Genomic DNA, 19558 nt, shown 5'->3' on the forward strand with positions numbered 1-19558 from the left:
TTCTCTTAAGAGGATTTCTTCATAAATAACTAACTCATACAGACTTAAAGTACTGTGCTAAACCAGAAGGTATAGAAATTTACCATTCAACATTTTTTAACCAAAAATTGATTAGAAATGACTATAATTATAATCTTAAAGTTAGAAAGACTCTCACACTTAGAGGTGTGAGGTAACAACTAACTTCCATTCAGGGTCATTTAACTTCTGGTTGAACATGCAATCAATTGAGGAATCATACTCATTCTCTTTGGATGGTTCTGATTGTGAAAAAAAACTTTCAGGAAGCTAAAATGACCCCTGTACTTTACCCCCATTGGTCCATACTCCCATGTCTGGAATGACCCAGAATAAGTTTAACCTCTTTTCCATAACAATGCCCTTTAGATATGTAAGATGTCTAGTGTGACCCATTTAACTCTTCTCTCTCCATGACAGATTACTTCTACTTTCTCAACTATTCCTCAAATGTTCAGACCCTTCATTAGAAGTCTTGCTGTCCTTTTCTAGACTCATGGAGCTTTCACTCAGCAATGAAAGGAAACATTAAACACACAATACTAAGAGTAATGAGATTCTCACAGTGGAAGGAAAAAATAGTACAGGTTTATAGGTAGGAAAGGAGGTGGGGGGGAGGGGCTAACCTAGCCCAGTCGTAAAACCTCTCTAGGTCAACAGAGATAACATGCACACCAGATGAACAGATTATAAACATAATGCCCCATCCCACATTCCTAGTCCTTTTACCCTGTTCTGGTTTTCCTGCATAACACTGCATCTTCTAGTATACTATATAATTCATTTGTTTATTATTTTACTGTCTCTTTTCATTAGAATCTAAACTCCATGAAGGCAGGAATTTTTTCTGCTACATTCAGTTGTGAATCCCTAGCATCTAGATCATGCTACACACATAGCAAGCACTCAACAAATATTTATTGAACAGTATTTATTGCTTAGGTATGGCTGTTCATTTAGCTGCCAGTCCATCTAACTAACAACCAATTCATATATTTCCATCTTGCCCACTGGGAGCTTTTGTAAGACCTTGACAGATGCCTTGCAGAAATCCAGATACATTATATTTAAGATCAGAGGAAACTGTAGAGATAACATCATCTGGTCTTTGCAAACTCATGTTGGCTCCTGGTAATCATTGCTTTCTTTTCTAAGTATGAAAATACTCTCTCTGTAATTCTAACATAAAATAATTATTCATATGTAGTGTTCAGCTCTCATGTGGAAGGAACCCTGCTCAGTGACCTATATAAATGTATTGGCTCATTTAGTCCTTGCTTTGTTTAGTCCTCATATTTAGGAGGTACTATTACCATCCCTGTTTACTAATGAGATCAATGTGCTCTAGGGAAGTTAGGTAACTTCTGGGGGGAACAAGTGTAAAGTGGCTAAAAGTATTCTCTTAGTATTGCCACCTAACCAGCACTTAAATTCCCTCTTAGTTGGTTCTACTCCTTACCACTTTGAAGATCGTTCTTGATGTGAAAGCAGAAGCAAGATAGAAGTTGAATTATGTTTTTTCTGGCATCTGTTGATGTTATGCTGTTTCACACAACACCATCTCCCTAAACAGTGACCATTCTTTTTTTTTTAATTACTGAAGTATAATTGATGAACAGTTATATTATTTTCAGGTATATAACATATTGATTCAACAGTTCTATACATTACTGAGTGCTCACCACGGTAAGTGTAGTCACCATCTGTCACCACCTGTTCTTACTCTTTATACTACCTTACAGGTTTTTCAAGTCCCTCTCTGGTTGCATGTTACATTAAACAGTCTGTATCTTTTATTCCTTTACAACTGTTAAGTTTTTCTAGGTGTCCTTTTTCTATAGCCTAAAGGAAGTGGTCTCTAAATATCATATCCTTTCCCAGGGCTAGAAATCAAGTCCATAATCAAACATGGCACATTATTTATTGGTATTATATTAGAAAGGAGGGCTTAGCTGAATGATTTTTTCTTTTTGCTTTTTCTGTAGGCCTTTAAGCCATAGTGTTAAATAGAAAGTAGCCGTGACTAATTTTCATTCGTACTTTGACTTAATTTGACTGCTCTTGTTGGTATTTGTGACAAAATGATCATTTTTGGTTAAGTTGTTCCAACATAATCTTGGGTGTATTTTAATTAGATTTCAAGCCTTTTATTTTATATACATACACACACACACATATGCACACACAGTTAGAATTTTTTCTGTTGAAAAGTGAGACATTGTTGATGCAGAAATTTGCTTTATGGATCAATTCCATACTCTAACAATCTACTAAGAAAAGCCAAGGAAGCCAAAGGTTGTGAGATGAAAAAGTGACCTCAGCACGGAGTCTTCTTCCCAACGTTTCCCAGTATCTGAAGGATCTCACACATGGTGTTAGCTAACATTGAAGAGGGAACGTCTGCATTCTGTCCAAACAGAATCTTGCCATAATGATTGCAGCATATTTAGAATGTGGCATTTATTTCTTATTGAAATTTCTGTTTTGGAAGACTTTTGTTTTTCTCCCTCTGAATGACAACTCCAAGGGGTTTTGTGATACCAGTGAGGGTATGAAGGTAGAGAGAGATTGTCTTCTCATTGGGCTTTGTGCAGAAGCTTTGGAATCGGGATAGAAAACAGCTCTGCCATCTTTATGGTAGGATCACAGGAGATTACATATCTCTTCTCTTCCTGAATTGCCCAGCAAGGACCACCAGAAGATGCTTTAAATGGTGATGTTTTACATGGAAATTCAGGTGTAAGCAGGCACTTCCAGGGACCTTCTGAGTCCTGCCTTGATAGCAGAAAGGGCAAATGTATGGATTAATGTCCCAGGTTCAGCCCCAGGTACACCGGGTTCCACAGGTGAACAAACTCACTCTGTCTTACACTGGAGCAGACATACAGGTTTCTCCTTCTGAGAAAATACTCAGAAGGAACTGAGTATTTTCTAGGAGCAGAAGGGGAAAGATAAAATCCATTGCCATTATGACAGGTCTCCTCCCAATAGCCTGTAAATATTTTCCAAGACTAACAGTTAAAGCTACATCAGCAGAGTCCAAAATGAAAATGCTGTAAATGTGCACAAGTAAAAAAAAAAAAAAAAAAAAAGGACAAAATCTTTAAGAATGGCATTGTAGGTGGATTTTTTCTAAAAAATATAAAACTTTGAGTATTAAAAAAAATCCTCACCAGCCAATAGAAATACATACCAGTTTCTCACTCATGCTTTTCAGTGCTGCTTGCTCCCACCTCTCAGGTCAGCCTCATTTTCAGCTGGATTTCTTCATTCAGCTTTTATTTATAGCCTATCTCCTCAGCGAGCATACATAGAAACAGTTGATGTCAGGCACAGACAGGATGAACTGTGTTCTGGGGGTCAGCCAGGCCTGAGACCTTTGTGAAAAGATGAGATGATAATGGAGAAAGATTTATGGAGAAACATGACCTATTAGGAGTTACTTGTGAATCTGCCCTGTATTTCTTTTATCCAAGTACGTAAGGAAAGTTAATAGAAAGTGCCAAACAGAATATTGTTAAATACATCGTGCCACTTCTGCCATTTACAACAATCATTTTGCTTCATGGCTGAAAGAGCATTGATCATCTCTCTTACTGTGGGACACAGGGTAGAGTAGCCCTAAGTATCTTAAAGTGGCAAATTTCTTCAGCCACATCAGATTACTGTCTCCGTCTTGCAAGCTTTTGTGTTCAGAATTTCATGATTGGAAAAGAAAACCATGCTCCCAACTATAAATGATCCTCAAATGTGTTTTTTCCTCTACATTTCCACCAATTAAGGGGAAAAAAGGGGATATGTTATAGAGATGCGCTTGCCAGCGAGCCTTCTGCTACCTACAAAAAAAACACATGATTTGTTATTAGATTATATAGATGGGGTGCAGGACGAGATTCGGGAAAATGTTAAAACGGAAGTGGTACATTTCCCAAGTCTCACTGAAGTGTGCCTATCATGTGAGGGTTAATAACGTCAGCATTGTCACTCGCCCGAGCCTGTGTGGTCTTCCTCTCACTCAAAGTAATGACTGCACAGTTTTAGATGAGAGAACACAGAGGTCTTGAAGTGTTCTTGTCAATGTCAGATTACAGGTGGAAGGCAGGGTTCACTATTACTGTTATGTGGTTTCTTTACCCAGCTTTGACAGGGCAGTGGAAGGCGGCTCTGATATGCACTACTCAGGCACTTTATCGAGACATGACCCTGTGGAAAAGCACTCAATATCAATCAGTGATCAGGATGTAAAACCACTGTCTCTGGTTCTAATCTCTTTATGCCATCAATAGATTTTTGACAAGGTCAGTGCACTGACAGACCACTTAACTTTCTGAAAACCAAATGCACTTTTAACTACAAGCTCTGATTGAAGTCACTAATTTTCATTATAAAAATAATAACATAATTGAAAGATCTTGTCCTATGACTAAGAATCTGATAGAAAATCGATTATTAACTCTTTAATAATACTGTCTGTTGATAGCAGGCTAATACTTGTTCTCTAATTTACAAGTACCAATATGGAGATTAGGGAAGTCACATAACTTGCTAAGGGCTTTTGCAGTAATGTGTATAAGCTTAATTTTAATGAAGCAAATACATGTTGTTGTCCTAAGAATTTGTCTTTAAAATAACTCTGGTGATTTATTTGGGAGGGATGGGAGAGGTAAAGCAAAGACATTCCTTTGTAATGTAGATGACCAGCCATATTATTTACAAAGTGCAAGACTTTAATTTTTAAAAGAGTCTCTTTTTAAAAATATATTGGCCTCTTATTTATTTATTCATTCAACAAACATCACAGGCGCCTGTGACGCTGTGCCAAGTATTCTGCTAGGAACTGGTCATAAACACATAAATGAGAGATACCATTTCCACTGTAAAATCTACTCATATAAGTAAATGATACTTGTCAATGGTTTTCTCATTCTGTTCTTTTCAGTTCAGTAAAATATTTGTTAATACGATAAAATCATATTTAAAAAGTGAACGGGAATGGGGAGAAACTGCTTAGTAGGTACAACATTTTACTTTGAAATGATAGAGATGTTTTGGAATTAGAGGTGATCGTGATTTACAACATTGTGCACTAAATGTACTAAATGCCACTGAATTGTATACTTACTTAATGTGGTTGATTTTCTGTAATGTGACTTTCATCTCAGTTTTTTTTTTAAGTTAATGCAGTTTGTGGTTTGTTTCTCTTGATACATTTATTTGGCTTTGTAATATATATTAGAGTTGAGAAGTCTAGCTTAGTCCCTTTCAGGTTTTTGTTTGTTTGTTTTTTGTAGTTTTCAATAGAATTCTGAAGATTTTTCTTATAGGTCTTAAACATTTCTTGTGAAGGTTCTTCCTCACTTATTTTTCTTGATATTGTGGGTGGGATTTTTTTCATATTTTTAAATGCTTTATTGCTGCTACACAGAAGAGCTATGGACCTTTGATGCTTTAGTTTATATCCAGCACTTTTTAATCTCCCTTTTTAATAAGACTCACAGTAGAGGGGCACCTGGGTGGCTCAGTTGGTTAAGCGTCTGCCTTCGGCTCAGGTCATGATCCCGGGGTCCTGGGATCGAGCCCTGCATCGGGCTCCCTGCTCGGCGGGAAGCCTGCTTCTCCCTCTCCCTCTGTCTGCTGCTCTGCCTACTTGTGCTCTCTCTCTATCTCTGTTAAATAAGTAAATATAAATCTTTAAAAAAAAAAAAGACTCACAGTAGAGTCTTTTGGATTTTTCTAGGTATATGACCAAACATCTATAAGCTGAGATGATCCCAGTTTTACATATTTTCCTTAGTGATACAGTACTTTAAAAGCACCCTAATATTAAATATTAAACCATTTTGTATTCCCTAGGATGAATCCCACTAATTATTGTGATATTTTATTGAATTATATTTACTAATAATCTGTTGAGGATTTTATATTTATCTTCATAAGAGATATTGATTATTCTCTTATGTTAGGTTTTTATGCTAATTTAATAAAATCACTCATAGCTTTCCATTACTGTCTACTCTGGAAGAGAAAATATATGGAATTAGAGTCCCTTGAAAGTTTGAAATGCTTCACTCTAAAACTATCTGACTTGAAGCCATATTTGAAGATCATTTTAAATTTAATGTAGTCTGCACTCTCAGGGTTATGGGTACAATCTCTTCTTTATTTCTTAAGTGCATTGTTTTGTTTTGTTTTTCAGAAAGTTGCCAATTTCATCAAAATTTTTCATTTCTTAGTATTGTGTTCTTTTTTAATATTAATATCAATATCCTCTTATAATTCCTTCCATATATTTTATCCCCTTCTTATATCAAATTGTGTTTATTTGGGCTTTCTTTTTATTGAACAGATTTTTAAGTGACTTTCTGTTGTTTTGGGTGGTGTGTTTTGTTTTTAAGAAATTATATTTTGGCTTTTTAAACTCTATTGATTTTTCATGTTATAAATATTTCATTGGTTTTCCCTATGTGTTATTTCCTCCCTTTTGTATCTCTTTTGATTTTAAATTTTTAATTGATTGCCTAGCCCCTAAACTTTCTTTTAAAGAATAATTAAATTTTTTAGTGTGTGAATTTTTTCTTTAAGAACATTTTGGGGTATCCCATACTGTTCTTTTGTGGTATTTTAATTTTACTTTTCTGGGACTATAGTTATTTGTAAGTGTGTGATATTTGTTTTATTCCAACAATTCTAGGAGATTTTTATGTCTGTACAGTGTTTAATTTATAGCTCCATCACTTGGATAACTTGTGGTTAAAGAGTCTGGGCTATAAAACAACTACTTTCTTGGAATTTTTTTTTTTAATTTTTTTTTTTTTTAAAGATTTTATTTATTCATCTGAGAGAGAGAGAATGAGAGACAGAGAGCATGAAAGGGAGGAGGGTCAGAGGGAGAAGCAGACTCCCTGCTGAGCAGGGAGCCCGATGCGGGACTCGATCCCGGGACTCCAGGATCACGACCTGAGCCGAAGGCAGTCGCTTAACCAACTGAGCCACCCAGGTGCCCTCTTGGAATTTTTTTGAGCCCTCTTATAGCTCAGTATATGACTACTGCAGTGACTGCCATCATGGTAACTATCTCATGTGTGCTTGAAAAGCTGGGGTTCCTGCCTAAGTTCATAATATCTAACAATTTAGCCTTCTACATTTTATTTAATTTTTCAAAGTTTCTATCTCCTTATACAGAGGACGGTGTGACATCCTTCTTCTATTAGGAACAATACAGGCAGATTAAACATTTCCAACCATAATAATTCTATGTCTCTGCCTTTCTCCTAGCATACCTTATTTTGATGCTCTATTAATGCCTGGACTATTTTTTCCTCATTCTGTATTTTGCGCTCTAATTTGTTGTTGTTGTTGTTATGAACTGTCTTTTAGTTGATATTAATATTGCCACCACCTGTCATCATTTTGTTTGCATTTTTATGATATTATCTTTGTACATCTTTCTTTTCTTATTATTCTTTTTGCTTATTTTTCCTCTCGGTGTATAAATGTCTCGATGATAGTGTAACAGTAGAATCAGAGAGAAAGGGGTGGATGTGAGCGGCAGAGCAAAAAGATGCACCATTTTGCTGAGCAGATTCAGGAGATAAGAGGGGACTGAGGAGGGATGAAGCAGGTTTTCAGCTTGGGTGGTTGGGAACAGAACGTAGCCCTCAAAAGGGGAGATGTTGGGTTGGGTATAAGACAGGCTGAATTCGAGAGAGAGAACTGGCCAGCTGCCTCCCTGTCCGTAGGTGACACTGGCCTCAGGTGAGGCTGGGGATACAGCCAGTGGATGGGCTGCACGTAGAATTACAGTTACATCCTCACCCACTGCTTTGGCGGCTTTGATGGCGCACCTAATGTCTTCATAACTCGGTTTTTCTGTAAACCAAGAATAGTAAGACTTATTCAAAAATACTTCTGTAGAAGTATTGAAGAGTGTGCATGTGATAAACAATTTCTAAATGCTTGAGGGCCTTTTGAGTGCTTGCAGACAAACAAAGGCATTGTGACTGTAGAGTAGCATTATTTTAGAATGAAAGTTCCGCCGTAAGTGTGTCTGATGAAGAGTTAAACTATTTTTGAAAATAGGACGTGTACGGCTTCATCTATGCAGTGAAATGCCATTTCCCACTGATTTGATGGAGCCTTTTCTCCTTAAGCCTTGCTTGCTTTTTCCAGGGCTCTGTGCTTGGCATGGTAATTAGGGACTTCTGCTCTCAGTGATAGGATGCTCCTGGCTATTTCTCCAGCTCTACTTTCCCACAGCTTAGCTCCTTACATTTCCCTGGCAGAGTGTAGTGTGTATTTTTAAGTGGTAGGATTTGGGGGAAGCAGTTCTGTGAAAAAGGAACGTGATAGACAAGGCTGCAGAGCAGGAGAATCAGCTGGGGTTGCTAGCTTTTAATTGAAGTTTAGTTGGAGGTTCAATGAGGTGAGACTGTTATGACAGATTTCAAAATGTAATGATAGGAAATGGGGTGGGTTCATCAAAGTCGGAGTAAATACAGAGCAACGGCTCAGCAACTCAGCATGAAACAATAGCTACAAACCCTCAAAAAAAATAGAGAGTAATTAAAATTTGCATTGTGCAGTCCTCCTTCTCAGGGGGTACCTTTCCAGGGAAAGCAATAACTTTATTGTGAAAAATATAAACACAAATTTAGAGATGTAAATTATATGCATGTTTTAATCTTGTTCATAAACATTGAAAGTTTTAAAAAGGTAAATTTAATCAAAGCACACAACTGTGGCTAAAAGCAGATTTGAGAAAGATCTCAAGAAGGTGAAAGGCCCTCCAGTCTCCCCCAGCCCTCACCCCTTGCCCACTCCAATCCTACCTGCCTACCCCCTTTTGTGTATTTGGAAAAGAAGAGGTGGGATTCTGTCTTCCAGTTTCAGGGAACACACATCCTTGTCTCTAATCTGTTAATGTCACAGGAGGAATGGTGGGTTTAACCCTTTCCGCTTCCTCTCCTATCTCTTCCCCCTTTTGTCTATGCATGTGATGTTGGAGGTTAGTAAGACACATGGGTGACTAAGTGTTGGATGATTTGCAGCGTGGAAATTTACCCAAATACTCTCCAGATTCTTCTATATCCGTACTTCAAGCATGACAGTGACCTCAAGTTGAGCCAGTTCTAAGGGTTGGCCTTAGAGAGACAACATGATATAGCAGAAAATTCACTGAACTGGTGTTGAATAAATGGGTGTGGGTTCTATCTTGACTGCCTCTTGCTGCCAGACTGATTTTGGAAAAGTCTTTCACTTCTCTGGGCCACAATTTCTCCATCTGTTAAAGTCATTGAGTGGGCCTAAAATGAGCTCTTAGGTTCCTTCCAATTCAAACTTTCTATAATACTGTGTCTCATGGACCCACTTCAATCCAAATGGGGTCCTGGAGATTCAGATTCAACATGGTACCCTTCTTAGGTCCTTAGGTGTGCCCAGGAGTAAGAAATGTTCCAGAGAAGGCCCAAAGACTCTCCATACTGTAATGTAAGGCCAGGGCTTCCTGAGACTGTTATTAGAAGTCTGACACTCTCTCGGGTTTATAAGGGTCTCTCCCAGTAGGGAATGACCTGATGTCTGTCCAGACCATCAAAACTCATGGTTGGAGCAGGCATTGACATGATCCAATGTAATAATCTTACATACTTCATCTACAGTGATAAGGGAAGTATTTAAATAGGTATCTATTGCCATATGTCTCTCTCAATGGATTCCCTTTTTCAGAGTAGGATAGTGGAAATTTATAGGATGATAGGGAGAGATATTCATAAGAGCAACCTGTCATTTATATAAATCCCTTCAAATGAAATTAAAGTATGGTAGTCAGGGGAAATATAGCTTTAAGGAATCAAACCCAAAGTTCAATTTGAAGAATCTTTTTAGTATGTTGTGTACATGAGTGAGTCTACCAGGTGAACATGAAGTAAAGTTTTTCTTGATTGACTGTTTTAAAGGTGGAAAATAGAAAGTACATGAGAACTCAGCATTTGCTCAGCCAGTATGTTATATGGTAGGGAAGAACTGGGACTTGGAAGTAGGGTAAGAGAAGTGGTTGTGAGTTTGAAGACATGTTTTCCAATTGAGACCACTCATCCCCACCACTGAACTCCAAAGGAGATGGTTCTAAACACCATTGAGCCCTGGCCTGAACCTGACCGAGACTTTACCATATAGCCTTTGTGATGATTGCCTCAGGCTGCCCTGGAAAGGAAGTAAGTTTGGGGCAAGTTCCAAAAAGAGCTCTCTGATCCAGTTTGATTAGAGTGTTAGAATACTGAAGTTTCCAGGGGCACCTGGATGGCTCACTTGGTTAAGCATCTGACTCTTGATTTAAGCTCAGGTCATAATCTCAGGTTCGTGAGATCAAGCCTGTGTCAGGCTCCACGCTGGGCTCAGAGCCTGCTTAAGATTCTCTTTCTCCTTTTCCCTCTGCCCTGACCTCCACCCCTCTTGCTCTCTTAAAAAAAAAAAGGAATGGTGGAGTTTCTAGAGCAGTCCTGAAATAAGGCACGAGGGGATGGGAGGAAGGGTTTATGACATGTGTGTCACCAAACTGGAACTTTTGGGGAAATAGGAGGGATGGATGTAGGAAAGAGTAATGAAATATTAGTAAAAGCGTTTGGGTCTCCTAATCCTGTCATACTGTTTAACACTATTTTTCTTGATATATAAGGATAGACATGTATATTGTATTCAGGTACCTTGAGCAACAGCTGTGCCTTAAACATTTTGTTATTAATCTTTAGTGATGAGACCAACATGGAGTAATTTATACAAAGATAATGTTCCTATCTTAACTAAAACTTACCAGATAATAAGGAAATACACTTTACCTAAAAATTCTCAAACTAATGGATTAAAGACCTAAATAGAAAAACTAATAAAAAGCTGTAAAGTAGTAAAAGAGAACACGAACACATCTCTCAGAACTTTGGATTTAGCAGTGGTTTCTTAGATATGACACCAAAAGCAAAGGAACAAAGAAAAAAATAAAGTGGACTTCATCAAAATTAAAAATTTTGTACATCCATGAACTACCAAGAAAGTGAATATACAGCCCACAGAATGCAAGAAAATATGTGCAAATCATTTATCTAATAAGGGTCTAGGGCTCATAATATATAAAGAACTCTTACAACAAACATAAAAAAGACAAAAACCCAATTAAAAAGTGGGCAAAGGACATTTTTCCAAAGAAGATATGCAAATGACCAACATACACATGTAAAGATGCTCAACATCAAAAGTCATTAGGAAAATGCATAGCAAAACCATAATGAGATACCATTTTTACACCAGTAGGATGGCTACTATCAAAAACAAAACAATGCAAAACCAAAAATAACAAGTGTCTGTGAGGATATGGAGAAATTAGAACCTTGCTGATGGAATGTAAAACAGTACAGCCAGGGTGGAAAACAGTTTGGCAATTCCTCAACAAAGCTAAGCATAGAAATTGCCATATGACCCACTAATTCAACTCCTAATTATATACCCCAAAGAACTGAAAGCAGGCGTTCAAACAAAAACTTGTATATGGATGTTTATAGAAGTACTATCATGACAGCCAAAGTGGAAGTATCAAAATGTCCATCAGCTAATGAATGGATAAAAAAAAATGTGGTATATCCACACAGTGGAATATTATTTGGTCATAAAAAGGAATGAAATATGATACATGCTATAACATGGAGGAACCTTGAAAACATTATCCTAAGTGAAACCAGCTAGCCAGACATAAAAGGCCACATATTGTATGATTCCATTTACATGGAATGTGCAGAATAGAAAGATCCATAGAGATGGAAAGTAGATTAGTGGTTACTAGGGGCTCAGGAGAGAGAAGAATGGGAAGTTCCTGCTCAAGGGGCATGGGAACTTCATTCAGGGTGATGAAAAACTTCCAGAACTAGATACTGGTGGCACTGTGACTGTATTCAGTGCCAGTAAATTATGCATTTTAAAACGGTTAAAATGGCAAATTTCGTATTATGTGTATTTTACCACACACATGAGAAGTTCCTAAACCATATAAACCTTGTACCTTTGACAAATGAGCTCAGGTTTGCTAAGGGATTAGATATATTTAAAGCACAGCTTTGGGGTTGGGGGAAGCTTCTGGAAGTGAAAATGTGCATGACTGAGGGTCAGGAGTCCTGTGTTCTGGTCCAGGCACTGCTCTTATGTGGCGCAGGGTGAGTCATGTAAACTTTCTGGGCCTCAGGGGACTTGGACAAATTTTCTCAATCATGTGTGGGACCTTTTCAGACTTCACATACCTTCATACACCCTGGCCCCTTACCCAGTGTGAAGAGTAGACTATTTCAAACAGAATGCTCTTCCACCAGGCAAAGAGGGTGGGGAGGGTGCAAAGGTGTCTTCTTCAGTAGAGCCTTTGCAATATTCCAAAGTCCTGAAGCTGATTGTGGTAGTCCTCACAGGAGACCATAGGAAGGAGGTTCTCTCATTTCTTCATACAGTGTCCACTAGCAAACATTTACTGCACACACTCAGGACTGTGAGGCACCGCTGAAAGACACAGAGCCCCTAAATTTGTGGAGCATATGTTCTAGAGGGAGGAGATAGCATTAAAGAGTTAAGTACTGAATGTAGTGAGTACTCTGAAGAAGAAGTAAATGCTCCCGAGGATGAGAACTCCAGGCTTAGGGACGGCTGCTCTGAGGAAGCCATGATTGACCTGTGGTCTGTGGGGTGACTTGGAATTATCCAGGAAACACGGAAAGGGGCAGATTTGCTTCCCTGGTGGAGAGAGAACTGTGAAGAGGATGGGAGAATGGGCTTGGAGAAGATTGTGAATACAGCCTCATTCTCGAATGTCATGCTGAGTTGTGGCCAACGTCACTGAAGTAAAAGGCCAGGGGACGTATCTCCCTCAGACCACAGCGGGCACGTCTACCAGCAGACGCTGCTTTCATGTCCCCACCATACCACTTCCTGCGCTCTGAGCTGTGGAACCAGCAGTAACCACACAGAATCTCTGGAACTGAAAGTGCTCCCCAGTGTCGACTGTGACCCGAAGCCACCATTCCTCAGAGCCCTTAACATCTCCACAGCACAGGGCAGTGTGGGTCACAGAACAAGTGGCTCTGGAGTGTGACACCCAGCATGCTGTGCGGCTGTTGAGAGGATGTTTCTCCTTTTGGTCTTTCAGTTTTCGGCTCATCAAACCAGTAAATCTGGGCTTTGAGGATGGTGGAACTACCAGACTTTTACTTAAAAAGTGGGGACAGACTTTTACTTAAGCCTTCACAACCATTGTACTCGGCCAAGCCATTGCACGGTTTGGTGGGTGAACTGGTTCCACTTTGGCAACGGAGGCCACATTTCCACATGGTGATGGAGCCCAGGGGGAACAGAGAGCTCACACCTGCCAGTTGGCCGCTGTCCTCCTAGGCGCCTGCGCTGCTTAGCAGGGGCGCGATTGGAGGGCCCAGAGCTGAACTGCAGGTGTGTGCGGTGCTCCTGGCTTGCCGTCTGCTGTGCTGCAGGGGGAGGGGAGCAGTCATAGCTGTGACTCAGGCTACCTCATTAAGGAAAGGAGCTCATCACTAAGTCCCACGTCAGGCATCCCCCGACCAAACTCAGGTTTAGAAGCTTATGTGTCCCCTTTTCTTTGTAACCATAAATCTATGCTATCAGACTTAATTCTTTTTTCCTTTGCTTTCAGGAGAGTAGATCTGGAGATACAAACAGCTGTGTTGAAGAAATAATTCGGGTAAGGACATTTTGTTTTTACAAATCTTACCAACTGATTGGACGTAGATTCCAAATAGAAGGAGGCACGTGGCTATATTGTCAAAGGCGCCTATTGTCTGTTTCCTGTTTGATGCTTACCTTTTCTGAGGGCAATCATGGAAGTTGCCTAAATGCCACTTTACAAAAACATGGCTTCTTTTCAAAATCTAGGAGTTACCCATCAACCTGAAGCCTTTGTACGGGCTGAGGTGACACTGTATTAAAGTGATCAGCTGGGAGACAGAAGAACAGAGTTGAGATGAAAAATATCGTTGTGCACACATTTAGATGCCTCCATTTATCACCCTCCTATTTAGAAGCATCCTTTAATAGTCTATACTTTCCAGTCAGGCAAGGGTTGCCTTGTTATTTTTCTCCTAAACTTAATTGGAATCAGAAGCACTCTGACAAAGAGGTAATACTCAGTGTCTGAAAATTTATTTCCATATTGTTTTGCATCTTATTGTGTTGCCTGTTACTCCCTGTAAGACTGTCTTTTTCCTCCTCATCATCTCTAGTAGCTACCCTCCGTGAACCAGTTTCACACCCAGATTTACTGAGGTTGGGCTCTTCTGTCATATTAGTGTTTTCCTGAGTATTCAAACTTATAATCAGGATGTCATCTTCAACCCATATTTTTTCTTCACTCATATTTTTTCAGGGGAGTAACCTAATAATTTACATTCTCAGAGAGCTGATATTATGCTGGGCAAAACACCAAGACAAATTAGACCAGATGGGATGGCAATTCCCTATAAAGAAAAAACCTTTATTTTAATATGTTTCTAACTTTTGGACATCCTACACACTCTTTCTTGAATTGCCAGTGAATGACAGTAATATAATTATTTGGTTTTAAAATTTGCATTAATCATCAAATTGTTTTCAGAGGCAGGGTTTTTTTTTTTTTTTTTTTTTTTTTGGCTTCCTGGAAAGCATTATTTCATAAATAAATCTTTAACTCTCAAGTTGACCAAAATAAGAAATTGAAATTTGATCTGTTGAGTTCATAATGATTTTTGTTTTTCTGGCAGAGATTTATATGGAAAACAGTTGTCAAAATGGGTAGCTTCATTTTTGGCATTTAATATATGTTAAATAAAACACATATTGTATTTTATATCTGTATTATCTCTAACCTGAGGCTTTGTTTCAGAGTAAACAACAAATAGTGTAAAGTGCTAATATACTTTTCCTGTTTCTCTTTTGACATACTTTCATGTTTGGAGTCCAAATATTCAGTGTTTAAGCCTTCTTCCTTTGATTGGTTATGGTGTTTATGTCAGCAAAATGGTAATACCAAAACATAGCAATCCCTCTTTGGTTTCCCAATTTATAAAATCCTACCCGTTCTTATCCTTTCTTCTCTTTTCTGAGGATGTGGTAAAAACCTGTCATTTGACCTTTCTTTTCCGCACTCCAGGCAGAGCCTGAAGTTTGAATAAGGGCTTGAGCAATTCACACAGCAAAAGGATATAGTGGAGGTAATATAAAATTCACCTAAAATACAACTGAATGCTGCAGTCAAGAATTTAAAGCATTATTTTTTTTCTCAAGAGAGCCGATGAAAGCCTTATGCCCCATGGTCCCACTTCTACTTCCCAATACTGACCCTAATATTCCACTGTGCTGCCGCTACCATGGCCCACTTTGAATCAGGCACGGAACAAAAGGGAAAGGCTGGACCAAGCAGATAATTGATTTGGAAGCACATGCAAGGTTCAGGGCAACGGAGATGATGATTTCATCAGAAGACAGCTGAGCCCTCTCCAAATTCTGGTCTTCCCAGAGCCCATGAGGAGTGGTCCAGAATGGGAAATGGTATAGACTCAGAGGAAACAGAGGTGATGGTGGTGTCCAGGTGGGCCTTTTCCCTGCCCTCACCTGTCAGCCTGACGTGTTAGTAGTAGTAGTTGGTACTGAGGGAGGTCCTAGAGAATCATGTCCGTGTTCCCAGTTTTGCCCAGAATGTTTTCCTGGTTGTCCCCTGCCTCGCACACACCAGTCATTCTCCAGGGTTGTCTTCCTCTCTTGTCCTAAGCACGTCCTCTCCTCCAAACACAAGCATGGGGCTCCTTCTCCATTACAGCCTGTGGTATTTATTGTGTATCTGCCACATGTTGGGCTTCCTCCCATACTGTGGCCCTGATGTCTGGAACTGAGAATCACGACTTTGTAGAATGAATAAATGAATGAGTGATTGAGTGAAGGAATCCTCTAAGGGAAAATGAAGAATATCATTGTGATAACTCACAAACAGATTCCATTTGCTCTAAATCGTAGACATGACTTACTGGCCTTTTTAGCACTGGGTTCCTTCCCATGGATAGTCTTTGTGGGGCCTAGTTTTCCTTATCACTTTCTCTCCCCTTGTGATCAGCTCAGGTAAACCTGATGTGGTCAAGGTCACCAAGGTACTCGTTACATGGAGCCATCACACAAAAGTCATGACTCTCTCTTATCGTGGAGAATGAGCAGGTCATGAAAGTGCCTTAAAATAATGAAAATTGAGATATTCACTTAACAAGTGTTAGCATGCCCTTTCCATGTGGGAGGTACTGGGAAAATAATAGTGGGCCAAGCAGACATGACCCTCTTGAAACCAACCATGTGCTGGAGGATATAGATACTAAGTTTTATTTTTAATCTTGTAAATAAATGTCTAATGTTAATTGTGATAAGCACTCAGGGTTCCATGAGAGCCCACCATAGGGCACATGACCTCATTTTAGGTCAAGAACAGCTTTCCTGAGGAAGCAATATTTGGACTAATAGTTGGAGGACGAATAGGAAACTGACCTAAGAAGAAGAATATTGAGGCTGCAGGCAGAGGAACAGGAAGGGTTTGGCTAGTTAGGGACCCAGAAAGGACAATGTTTTGGACTAATTAGCATGTTGGTAATAAAACCATAGAAATGGGTAAACTTGCCTGGAGAGAGACAAGAGAAGCAATGAGAGCCAAAATTCCAACATTTAAGGGCCAAGGAGAGTAGGATCCACTAGCAAATGAAAGGGAGAGGGTGTGACTCGGGAAGTTGAGGGATAATGGTGGCCATGGAAGGTCCCAGAACCCAGGGAAAGAGAGTTTCAAGCTCAACAGTGCACAGGACTTCTGAGAGTACAAGAGAGACGAGGATTGAAAACCACTCCATGGACTGGACAACAAAAAGCTCATCAGTGACTTTATTGAGTGCTGTTTCTGTGCAGTAGAAGGAGCAGCATCCAGACAAGAGAAGACTGAGAATATGAAGTCAGGGAGTCGAGAGACCTTTTGTGAGGAGAGGCCACGGTTTCCATCCAGGGCCTCTCCATTTGCAAACAACCCTGTTGATAAGAACAAGTACCAAATGATGGAACACATTTTATGGAATTTATGGGACGCTTATTACGGATGAGGTACTGTTCTCAGTTTCTTGCATGTATTAGCTCCTTTAGCCATCACAGATGCCCCATGAGGCAGGGACTGTTAACATCCCCATTTTACAGACACAGAAATCTAAACACAGCTTGCCCAAGGTCACGCAACTAGAAAGTGGTAGAGCTGGGATTTTAACGAGCACCGTCTGGCACCAGCACCCTCTCTATCTTCTCTACTGAGCTTTCTTATTAAATGAAGAAATTCCCCTGGCTCAATAATGAAACCACTCAGGCATTTTGCCGTGAAAGGGAGGTTTCCCATTTCCACATGTTTATGATTCGGAAGTGCCAGATCATGCATTTGTGCACTTGAACTCACAGAGGTTTTATGGCCAATGTTATCAACCTCATCTTTAAACTTCTTTTTCCTCTCCCCTCTCTTATTTTTGCTGAGGTGACTGTTTTCAAGTCATTTGAATATTACATTATATTCTAAAGTGTAATTATTTTTTACTCTTACTCAGAGAATTCTAATCCTGGGACCTAATAAATCTGTGTATTATTGCAAAATTCAGTTAACCGAGGGAGAAATTATAACCAAGTTCTATGAAGATGGGCAATTAGGAGCCCTCATGGCTGACATATGTTTGTAACAGACAGTTTTGTAAGTTATACTATATTTCATTCTTAAAGGTTCCAGTGCTGTAATACTTAGGTGCTTTTCGTAGCATTATCCATTAACGTAGAATGGCATTAACATTTGTTCAGCAAATAAAATCCGTTTACAACTTAATGGGGTTGTGTAGGGCTAGAATCTAGGATGCACAAATTTTATGCAAGACAGCTTTAGATGGCAGGTGTTGAGGGGCACTGCTCATAGCGTAGTGAGCCTTCCTAATAAGAGACCAGTGTTGGAGATTCTGGTTTGGACTTAAAGGATGAAGTTAGAGACAATTTCAGGGTAACATCTGAGCAGATTATTTTCTTGGTTTTTACCTTTAGTCACTAATTTAATTCCAATTTCCTATGTGATATTTATAGTGAATATTTACATAGAGTTGGATTTCTGTTGATAGGAAGGGGGTAACTGGTACTTGTTTAAATTCTGGGGGCCCAAATCAGTTTCCTGACACTACAATTGAACAGACTTCCAGCAAATAAAGGAACTCCGTTTCTAGATACTCCTAGATAAGGAGCCTGCTGGACAAGATTTTCGGTTTGGATTCTGGGCGGTCTGTGAGTAAGGAGAGCATTTAAAGCACCATCATGTGAAGTGCACATTATTATGGTCCCCTCACATGTTCTGACCCTCATGGTGGGCCAAGACAAACCTTGTGCTTAAATGTCTACATGCTCCTTAACCCAAATGAAAATATGTTGGCCAGCCTATAGAGAACAAAGAGACAACTTGTTTTAAGTGACCTGTTCGGGTCATTTACAGAGATGGACCTCAGTCAAATCTCCCCTGCTTCAGACCAGACAGGCTTTTTTGAGCTCATGCTCTTTCCTTTATCAATTATTTCATTTGTTTCAAACAGTAAAGATTTTATTAGTGACAAAATGAAGCCCACAAATGGCAAAATCAATCCAGGTTGAGCTGCAGAGGAGCTCCATTAATACATCCCATTACTTGCTGCAGTGAAATAAAATCAGAGCAAGGGTAAACCTAATGTAGGCCTAGAGAAATTCACCAGACAAAACCTACGAGTCTTGCCCAAGATGAACTATTGGCTGGTAGTGTTTTGTTTTCATTTCTCTTTCTGCATTTGGTCATCTGAATGGATAGAAACAGAAATACCACAATGTATATCTTATTTTACAACCATAGATGCATTTTTAAGAGATGTTATTATGCTAGTCCTTTTGGCTGAAACCAAAAGCCCTACTTAAATGTCTCCATCTCTGCTTGCCAAGGGCATCTTCATGCCTGTGAGGGGTATCCAATGGCCTGCTCCTACATTCCAGGGCCATTTGGCTACACTCTGTAGACTTTGTGATCCCTCCAGAACTGTTCGATTTCTAACAGCAGTGGGGCAAGAGACCACTCTAATTCAGAATCTGTTCTGAGCCCAGAGACTTTGAGGGTGATAGCCAAAGGAACCCCAGAGGTCTGGAAGCTCCGGCACGAATGGCTTTGCCTTTCTTTGTTTGCCTGTCTCATTCTGATGCATACCATTAGAAATTACAAAGGCATTTACAGAACCATGGGGATAGAAGACCAAAGGAATGTTAGCAGCCCATGTAGCTAAAGGTCCATGGGAATGTACTTTCTGCCCTAACAGTCAAGGGTGAATTCTGATACCTCAGTTGATATCTTTTCATGGGTGTTGGTCACTATTTTACTCTGAAGGTGCTGACTGAAAGAAAAGAGGAGATACACAAATGGCCTGTTCACAAAACCTAAATGCCACTGGATGTCATGGAAGCT

The 19558-nt window shown here is 39.5% G+C and overlaps 1 protein-coding gene across 2 annotated transcripts in view; it reads left to right on the forward strand.

Annotated features, from left to right (window-relative positions):
- The window catches only part of AFF3 (ALF transcription elongation factor 3), a 520060-nt gene that overhangs the window by 229863 nt on the left and 270639 nt on the right, over positions 1-19558 (forward strand). For both annotated transcript variants that reach the window (XM_078056810.1, XM_078056811.1), the window contains exon 7: positions 13706-13753. In XM_078056810.1, coding sequence (XP_077912936.1) covers positions 13706-13753 — 48 coding nt within the window. The remainder of the gene's footprint in view (positions 1-13705; positions 13754-19558) is intronic.

This window comes from Halichoerus grypus, chromosome 10 (genome assembly GCF_964656455.1).
Source record: "Halichoerus grypus chromosome 10, mHalGry1.hap1.1, whole genome shotgun sequence".
Lineage (NCBI taxonomy): Eukaryota > Metazoa > Chordata > Mammalia > Carnivora > Phocidae > Halichoerus > Halichoerus grypus.